Source organism: Rhea pennata, chromosome 25, assembly GCF_028389875.1.
Source record: "Rhea pennata isolate bPtePen1 chromosome 25, bPtePen1.pri, whole genome shotgun sequence".
Taxonomy (NCBI): domain Eukaryota; kingdom Metazoa; phylum Chordata; class Aves; order Rheiformes; family Rheidae; genus Rhea; species Rhea pennata.
The window spans coordinates 5,055,842-5,065,037 of record NC_084687.1 but is presented as its reverse complement, the minus strand read 5'-3'; the positions used below and the strand labels follow the sequence as shown (position 1 = coordinate 5,065,037).

At 44.4% G+C, this 9,196-nt stretch overlaps 1 protein-coding gene across 1 annotated transcript; it reads left to right on the top strand.

Annotated features, from left to right (window-relative positions):
- The first annotated feature begins 1,082 nt into the window (after positions 1-1,082).
- On the top strand, positions 1,083-8,898 carry PPP1R15B (protein phosphatase 1 regulatory subunit 15B). Its single transcript, XM_062595022.1, has 2 exons — positions 1,083-2,974; positions 5,812-8,898. Exons 1-2 carry the CDS (start codon positions 1,397-1,399, stop codon positions 6,022-6,024), a joined length of 1,791 nt encoding a protein of 596 aa, XP_062451006.1. The 5' UTR covers positions 1,083-1,396; the 3' UTR covers positions 6,025-8,898.
- Positions 8,899-9,196: the final 298 nt, after the last annotated feature.

Below are 9,196 nucleotides of genomic sequence, written 5' to 3'. Positions count from 1 at the left end.
GTAAGGCTTATCTGACTGCTACCGCGCCAAGGCTGTTCTAGCCCTGCGTAAGACCTCGTTTGAGCAAAGACGGGCTGCAACCTAATTCTGTCTCGTCTTCCCCATGCCAGGGAATATAGTAATTTTTCCCTGGACCGTAATTGCTGGATATACTGACTAAATGCACCCACACTGAATTGAACATGAAATATCTTAATTACCAGTTAAAATGGTAATTAATACGCCATTGGGCGTCAATGACTCCCCACTAAAGGATGATTGCAGCCTACTGTCACAACCCTAATATTGTGCTATAAAAGCAGCTAATTGGCCTTTTCCCGTCCACGCAGACGCACGGGCCTGCGGGCTGGACGACAGGTTACAGCCGCTGCCTCGGCTTCGCCTGGGAAGTTATTTTAGCGGGCGCCGCTTCGCTGGGTGTTTTTCCCAGCCCTCACCCGGCGGCTGCCCTTGGCCCGCGCCCCGCTGCCATGGTGACCCGCCTTATCGCTGTTTGCCTGCAGCCTTGCCCGCCGCCGATAACCGCGGCACCTGCGGCTCGTCCCACCCGCTGCCAGATGGAGGGCCAAGGGCAGCCAGACTTTCGGGGCTGGAGGGTCCCGTCCCCCCGAGGGGTTGGGGGGGTCCTGTCCCCTCGGGGGTTGGGAGGTCTCGTTCTCCGGAGGCTGGAGGGGTGCCGTCCCCCCTGGGGTTGCGGGGGGTCTCGTCCCCCGTGGGGCTGCGGGGGGTCCCATGCCCCCGGGGTTGGGGCGCGGGGCCGCCCGCCCCGTCCCGCCCGCCGCGCCGCTCCGCGCCGTCGGGGCGCCGCGCCCGCGCCGCTGCAGTCCCCGCGGCGCCGCCAGAGGGGGCGCTGCCGCGCAGCCCCCTCCCCCCCCCCCCAACACTCCCCACCCTACGGCTGATGCAATCCCCACGCGCAGGAGTGGGCGGAGCCTCCGCCCTTAGCAACGGCTCCGGAGGGGGCGGAGACCCTAGCAACGGCGCGCCGGTGCCCAATCGCCGGCGGCGGCGCACCGTGACGCGCGGCGCCTCCGCCCCGCCCATGGGTCACACGCCAGAGGGCGGGCAGGCGCCTGCGCGCTGACGCCGCTCCGCCCCCCCCCAGCGGGGGCTCGCGCCGGCCGTGGGCGGATTTAACTGTTGCGCCCAGGTCGCCGCCGCCATTTTGTCTCGTCGGTTTTCTCGTCTCATCGCGTCGCCTCGCACCGGATCGCCCCGCCGCCGCCGGACCTGGCTCCCCGCGCTGGCCGCCCCGCAGCCCTCTGCCGCGGCACGATGAAGCCCAGCTCGCGAAGGAAGCCGCCCATCGCCAGCAACAGCCACCTCCCCGCCGCCCGTCGCCGGACCGCGGCTCTCCAGGCTCGGCCGCGCCGCTGAGGAGCCCCCGCCGCCGCCCATGGAGCCCAGCAGGCGCGAGCGGGCGAGCCCCGCGCTGGGGCGGGCGCAGCCCGGCTCCTGGCTTGGCTTCACCTTGGCCTGGCCCAAGCTGGCCGCCCCCGGCGCGGCGCCCGCCGCCGCCCCGCCGCAGGCGAGCCCTCCTGCCTCCTCCTGGACGCGCCTGCTGTCCCAGCTGCTGTCGCCGCTGCCCGCCTTGCTGCAGCGCCTGCTGCCCGGCCCCGCGCTGAGCAGCGCGCTGTGCCCCGCCGCCGGCGAGCCGCCCGCCAAGCCTCCCCCGCCGTCCCTCCTGCTGCTCTCGGAGCCCGCCGCCTCGCTCGACTGGGGCGAGGGCAAGCTGCCCTGGTCGGAGGAGCCGCTGGAGCCGGGCCGGGAGAGCGGCCCGCCGCCCGCCCAGGCCTGCTGGGGAGACGGAGTCGTGCGGAGCAGCTTGGTGCCCTTGGCCGTTCCGCACGTGGATTTCCTCTCCTACGCGCTGGGGCCGGCGCACCGCCTGGGCTCGGACTGCGGGCAGCCCCGCTGCTGCGGTAAGAGCCATCTGCCGCAGCCGCTGCGCGCCGAGGTCCCCATGGAGGCCTGGCGCGGATGCTCGCGGCGGGGCGGCCTGCCGGAAATCGAGCTGCTCCGCGCCAAGCGCCTGGAGTTTCTCCAGCAGCGGGGTCTGGCTGTGCCTGAGCCGGACCACGGCTATCATAGCTTAGAGGAGGAACAGCAGCATAGGGGTGTCGGTCGAGGAAAGGCAGGGCAGCAGCAGCGGTGTGATACCAGGGAGCTGAAGTGTCTCGAGGAGCCGCACAGTGCAGAGGGGCAGTCTGGAAACAGCAACTTGGAGCAAGAACTAAGGAGTTCCCCTGAGATGGCTGCTTTCGAGGGGGAAACCTTTACTGATGAAGATGACACAGACTCTGAAGCAGAGCCAAACCTGCCGGCTTCAACCAGGCCTGCTTGTGCTAATAAACTAATCGACTATATCATAGGGGGGCCTTCCAGTGGGGAGGAGAGTGCAGATGATGAGGAAGACTGGGATGATGACGATGGGTTTGATAGCGAAGGGCTCCTCTCAGATTCAGATGCTGGCAGTCAACATGGGGAAAGATTACATCTCTGGAATTCCTTCTACAGTTTGGATCCTTACAACCCTCAGAACTTCACAGCTACTATTCATACAGCTTCCAGTGATCTAGAAAAGGATATGCACTGTGGGTCTGACACAGAAGAAGAGGAGGAGGAGGATTTGTGGGCAGAGGAGTCTTCAGGCTCTCCTGACCCTAGTTCTGAAGAGGACGATGAATGGGAGTGTAGTAGTGTGGATGAGGCAGAAAATTTGAAACTCTGGAATTCATTCTGTACCTCAGATGATCCATATAATCCTCTTAATTTCAAAGCACCCTTTCAAACAGCAGAAAGAAAAGGGAAGTCTGGTTTAAAAGGAACAGAGAGGCCAGCTTTGGTCACTTCTGAGGGTAGTCACTTAACTGTCTGTCTGGTACAGTTGGAAAAGCAGAATTGTGGCATCACAGACTCTGTTCAGCAGGGCATTCTTTCTGGTGAAAAATGTGGGAGTTCCAAGAGAAAAAAGGTATACTTTGTTTTAATTCATACTTGCGTTTTAATGTTTTGGGAATGTTTTGTTTAAAAAAAAAAAAACAATATTGTGCTAAGTAGTATGTGAATGGTGAGGTCATTTGTAGTGGAATTCCAGCCGCAGTGGTAGGCAGATCATGCCCACATGAGCTTATGGTCTAATTATTTGGCTGAAGTCAGTATGCCACATGTTTTTTTACATGATAGCAGATTTTGTAGTTCAGTGACGTGAACCAGAAAAATTAATTTCTCTAAATTTCCTTTCTAGACTTTAAAATTTCACTTTGAAACATAGTTCTCTCTTCATTCTATATTATGTGTTATAATGTAGTTTTCTTCAGCTGAGATGAGAACTGTGAGGTGCATTTTATTTTCCTCTGGAAAGAATCCTTTGAGTTATGATGATAAAATACTGTGGGACTTTTGTGTGCATAGAATAACTGAGATTTTAAACATTTAGTTGTAAGCATGTAGACCTCTAACCGGCCAATTTAAGTACTTTATAGCAACTGAGTGCCTTTGGAATAGGAAGAACTCTTCTGTTGTAGGTTAACACACTACAGTAAGACATTAAAGTTTTCAATGTATATATTACTGCTCCTATTTTCGGTTAAGTGATTACTACTTGTAATCCAAGTTTGTGTTTTAATAATCTGCAGCTTAGGTTCTGAATACACACACTGCACTTCCATTGTGTATGAGGAGTTGGCTCAGTAAAAGACTTGCTATTGTGTGGCCTAAGATCTAGGTAAATAGTAATAAATTTAGCTTCTAATAAATCTTATGTTGCTACTAATGCACAACACTACTTTTCAGGAATAATATACTTCTGAGTCCTGCCTAGTATTTCAAACGTGTGAGTCATAGCTTGTAATACAGTGTCCCTGGATAATACTCTCGTGTAACAGTTTAGCAAAATAGAAAAGTTGTATAATGCTTTCTGAAACATTCTTAGTGAAGACAATTGATTGCTCCTTTGAGATACTGGCTTGGAGGTAACCTCATACTTATTTTTGCTAGGGCAAGTGACGGTTCTAGCCTTAATATAACAGACAAGCTGTTGCATTTCCATCTACCTCGAAAATACTCCAAGCTGAACTGTCTTTGTGAGAGATACTTGGTAACTAATCTGAAATGCTATAACTTGGCATTGATGAGCTCTGCTCTAAATTCATACTTCTATGGATTAAAGTCTTCTGGCATGTTAAAGATGAGGAGTTCTTGTTTGCTGTAGTAATTTTCTGGCTACCCTACTTTCAGAATAGTTTTCCTATAGCAGTGTAAGCTTTCTAGTGGCACCATGAAAGAACAATGATCTAGTTGCAATATTTAGCATGATGTTACAAAATCCAGTAATTGTACTCAAGGGCATCTTAGACTGATGTAAAAAGGATGAAAGGTAGTAAGTCGCAAAGGGATAGGCTGATGTAACAACTCTGTATGCTTGAAAGCAGATGCTTAATTAGGCCTATCTGCAAAATGGAACAAAAATCTCTGTACAATGATTGAGGTGTTCCAAAGAAATCCTTAGGTCATTCATCCTGCTCCAAGGCAGGATGTGTAACATCCTGCAATCAAACAGCAGTATTCTTGTTTTTAAAGTCATAAAACCTGGGAATATTTTGTTTCACTTAAGATTTAGCGAATGTATTAACACTGCCATAAGCTAAATAAAGTATATTGTCTTTGTGTGGTCTTAAAGTAGCTGTACCAGAGCAAATTTCACAGTGTATACCGATTATAGAATCGGATGTAATTACAGGAATTAGCTTGTTTTCAGGAACTAGTTCTAGTTCAACCCTCAATGGAATCTTTGAAAGCTAGCTAGTTCTGTCCTTTAGAACTAAGCCTTTTATATGAAGAGCAATACATAGTTCAGCAGGAGTCTAACGTACAGTTTGGCTTTTGCTTATTGTTTGGAAAACAGAAAAGGTGAAATCTTATTATAGCAATAGGCTAAGTTCTGTTAAGTTTGGTTCTGAGCCTACAGGTTTCTTTGTTTTCTTAATATAGTTCTATAGCTCTTAAAAAGAGTGTAGTCTATCTTAGAGTGATGCTGATGTTTTACTTCTAGCTTTTTTTAAAGTGATAGAGTGGAAAATTCTGGCTATGGTATATTTTAAAGCACTGCGTTCATTTCATTTCCTTATATGAACTTGAATACTCTGGAATTTCATACTAGCTCTGAATAGATTGGTTTATTCCGGTTACATAGTAATGAGTGTTGCTTCCTTAAATGTAGCATTCCTTTCCTGGTGCTAAAGTACAGGCTGACTCAGACGATTGCTCATTCTGTAGAACACTTCTTTTTTTTTTTTCTTTTTTAAAAGATGCTTTACTAATCAGACCTCGGTAGGTAGCGCATTTTTAGCTGTAAATAAGTGTTCTGGCTTATCCTAATGAGTAACCTCATTGATTAACTGTACATGTGAGGTTCCAGTACAGTACCGATGTCAGGGAGTATGTTATTTCACAGGGCCACTTGAGTCTGGAACATTGTGGGATATTCCCTCTGTTTAAGGAGGCCTCTTGGACCGTAGTTCAGAACCTGCTAAGCTGAGCACTGCTTTCAGTAGAGGAAGAAACCAACACCTGGAAGTGAGGTCACTTTTAAAGCTGAAGTGTAATTTATCTGTTTTAAAAAGATAAAATAAACTGTCTGGGTGGTACAAAGACCTGTGTAGCATGAACTTGTTGATACTTGAGGTTTTTTGTTAGTTTAGACATTTAATAACCTTCTTTTTCATAAAACATAAATAATTGTATGTGCAAATGAGGATTGAGCTCTTTCTGCATGAATGTTTGCTTAATGCTTTAATGCTTGTCTTCCAGGTAACCTTCCTTGAAAAAGTTACTGAGTATTATATAAGCAGCGAGGAGGATCGTAAAGGACCCTGGGAAGAACTTGCGCGAGATGGATGCAGGTTCCAGAAACGTATCCAAGAAACAGAAGATGCCATAGGATACTGCTTAACAATAGAGCATAGACGAAAAGTATTTAATAGACTCCAAGAAACTTACTACAAAAGGCTTGATCTCTTCTAGCACCTTAAAAGATGTGGTAGTTGTGACCTAGACACTCATAAACACCTTCAAAACAAAAATGGCAGCTGCCTGTGTTTTGAAATGGGGTAGGGTGGGATTTTAACACTTTGTCCCAGTTTAATATTCAGCCAATGAATTTACCAGTGTGTGTCCCCTTTTGGTATCTAAACAAAACCTTTTGAGTATCATCAAAGATAGAGTGGTATAATTGCATTCCTTTTAAGTAGCACTTGAGAAATGGACTGGTTTAGATTAAATCCATTCCAGAAATGCCTTGTCTGCCGTATGTTGGGAAGTGATGGCTATTAAGTTTGAATTTTGCACTTTGAAAAAGCAAAACCTATTTTGAAGGAAATATTTATGGGGCTCAGAACCCAGTTATTGCAGTTTTGATTTAAAGTTTGAAAATATGTGCTACTTTCTTGTGTTTCTCTATTTTCTTTAACTCGTAAAAAAAAAAAAAAAAAGCATCTTGAATTTTACTAGCTATTAGTGTTAAATTTACTGTTCAAAGTAGATACTTTTTTTGTTCATTTTAAGATCCTAATTTTGCATGTAATTTGGTGTTTGAGTGTTTACATAACCTTTACTCTGTCTTAATATTCGGTCCAGAACACTGGGGGGTTCAGGTGAACTCTGGTGCACTATGAGCCCTTTGGTTTGTTTTTATATAAATAATATCTTTGGTACTGTTCCAAAGGGTGTAGGCTGCTTGTGCACCAACATTGTTTGCTTTCAGGACACTGAAAGGCCTCATCTTGATTGATAAGTTAAACTTAAAGATGTGTGTGAAACTATGGGGATTAATCTGAGTTTAGGTGTACCCATGCATACGGAACTGAGCCTTAGTTCTTTGGTTACTCTTGAAGTAACTTCACCATAATTGATTCTACTTTCTGAAGATGGATTCAAGTGGAGGATTTTTCATATTTCTTGTGTCCAATGTACTTGCTCTGGTACTTGTAAGGAGAGTTATCTTTGACTTACGGAAATCTAAGGTTACAAATTTCTGCATTCTTTACCAAAAGCCAGTATTAATACCTCTGTATGCACTTTTGTTCAACTACTACCAAAATAACTGCAGTTTGGGTCTGGAAGTTGAGAAGTCCTGGGTGGAATAAAAACACTCCTTATTTGTGTTCTCAATCTAAAACATTTAATGATTTTTCAGCTAAAATAAAAAGGCAGCACCATTTAGATATGCTCTTAAGAGGTGAAGGATGCTGGGTGACTGCTATCTAAGCAGTATTGAGGGAGTGCAATAGAACAGATAGATCTAAAGGATTCAGATCTGTTTTCATGAAGTTGCTTGAATAGATGATTTACTACTTCAGCAGCTGACTAGAATTGCTTTACTTTTGGAAGGGAGAAGCTAGACAATTTAGATGTATAAGCTCAGTAAATTGAAATCTTCTTTCAAGAGAAAGATAAGGATACATGGAGAGAAGAGCATATCCAAAAGACAGGCTTTGTGAACTTTAATGAATTTTCTGCATTATCTTGTGATCTTTCTGGCCATTACTTTTAATTCTGTCTTGAAAATTTCAGAGCTTGTTTGACATGTTGTTCTCATTGCATAAAGTATATTATTTGGATTTAAAAATTATTTTTCTCTGCTATAATTTAGAAGTGTTACTGTTGCGAAAGTCAGAGGCTTAGCAGTGAACTGTAGTAGAGTCGTCACACAGACTTAAAATATGACTTAAATTCAGGCAGTCTTGAAAGCCATGAAACACTTGTGTTTAATCCTGGTGCAATAAAAAGGTCAGGTTCTCTGTTCCTACAAAAGATCTTGTCTGTGAAATCTTAAATCATGCTCTCAAATCCTATGAAAATTTTAATTTCTAAAAGTTTTTCTGTATCATATTTGATAACAAATTTTCAGCTTTTCATTTAAAGCATGCAGGATGATAAATGTATTATAATAGAAAGCTTTTTTGAGTTAAAGTCCAAATGTGGCTCATAAGTAAAAATGTTTTTTATTGCCTTTGGTAAAAATGATTCAGATTCCATCTCTCTACCCCCCGACTCAGCTAGTTTCTTTGGTCTTGGAGAACTTGCTGCTGTTTCAGTTACTCCAGATAATTCACTTAGTTTACCAGTGTTTGTAAGAAGCCTTAGAATAATATAAACGCACAGATACTGGTGTGCTATTTGCAACAGCTAGGAAAGGACTACAGCTGAAACCGAACACAATACACAAATTAGATACAAACTAGATTAAAAGCTGCTGCTTCCAAAAGTGCTTCTAACATCAAAGAAATCCTGTCTTCATTGGAATTTATCTGCTTGTGTAAGTGTTTGCCCCCTCCTCCCCCTGCAAACCTAATGTTTTCCAAGTGTCAAATGTAAGGTGCTAGGGAGTTATTCTCGCACTAACTTTATGATCGTAAACGTTGAGAAATAAAGCCACTTAAAAGCAAGCGAAGCTTATTTGTCACCATTTTCCTGATACCATATTTTAAAATGGTCATACAAGATGTGTAAATGTGTAAGTGGCTTTGAGTGAGACAGTAAAAATAACACTTAAACTTTAAATCAAAACTGTAATTATCAGATTTTATTTTTGTATGATTTAGAGAAGTTAGAAAACCTTCAACATTGGCTTTATACAGATTTTAATTGATTTGTGTCACGTTTGTTGGGTTTTTATATCTAAAGTTATATTTCTGTATATAAAACTATTCAGAACTAATCTGTAAATTGTAATAAAGATATTTGCAAGATAATGAGTTGTTTTTCTTTGAAAGAAGATACAGGTGATGGCAAGTAACTTTACAAGGCATGATTTATATACATACTGAACCGGGTGGCAATTGTCTAGATAATACTAAATACTGGTTCTAATCAGCATATAAAGTAGAGATGCTGTGCCCTGTGTGCTTTTTTTTCCTTTTAACAAGAATGTGTGAACAGTTCAGTGTTTAAAGCTTAAATTTGTTTAGTTTAGATGTTTATGAGAACATCAACTATTTTTTTTGTTAGAATTGGTGATAATGAGCAGGTTGTAGGCAGTCTTGCCTTTGAACTTCCTTCTGAGCCAATAAATCTATGTAGTTGTAAAACATACTGATGAATTCAGCTTTTAAACTAAAATACAAAGTGAACTATACAAAGTGAAATTGCTTGTATTTAAGTTCTGTTTTATTGTAGATAGTTTGCTTTGATTGAA

Excerpts from the sequence above, each read along its gene's own strand:
- PPP1R15B (XM_062595022.1), top strand. The coding sequence starts at position 1,397 with ATGGAGCCCAGCAGGCGCGAGCGGGCGAGCCCCGCGCTGGGGCGGGCG. Across the intron at positions 2,975-5,811 it reads GGAGTTCCAAGAGAAAAAAG|GTAACCTTCCTTGAAAAAGT; the intron begins GTATACTTTGTT and ends CTTGTCTTCCAG.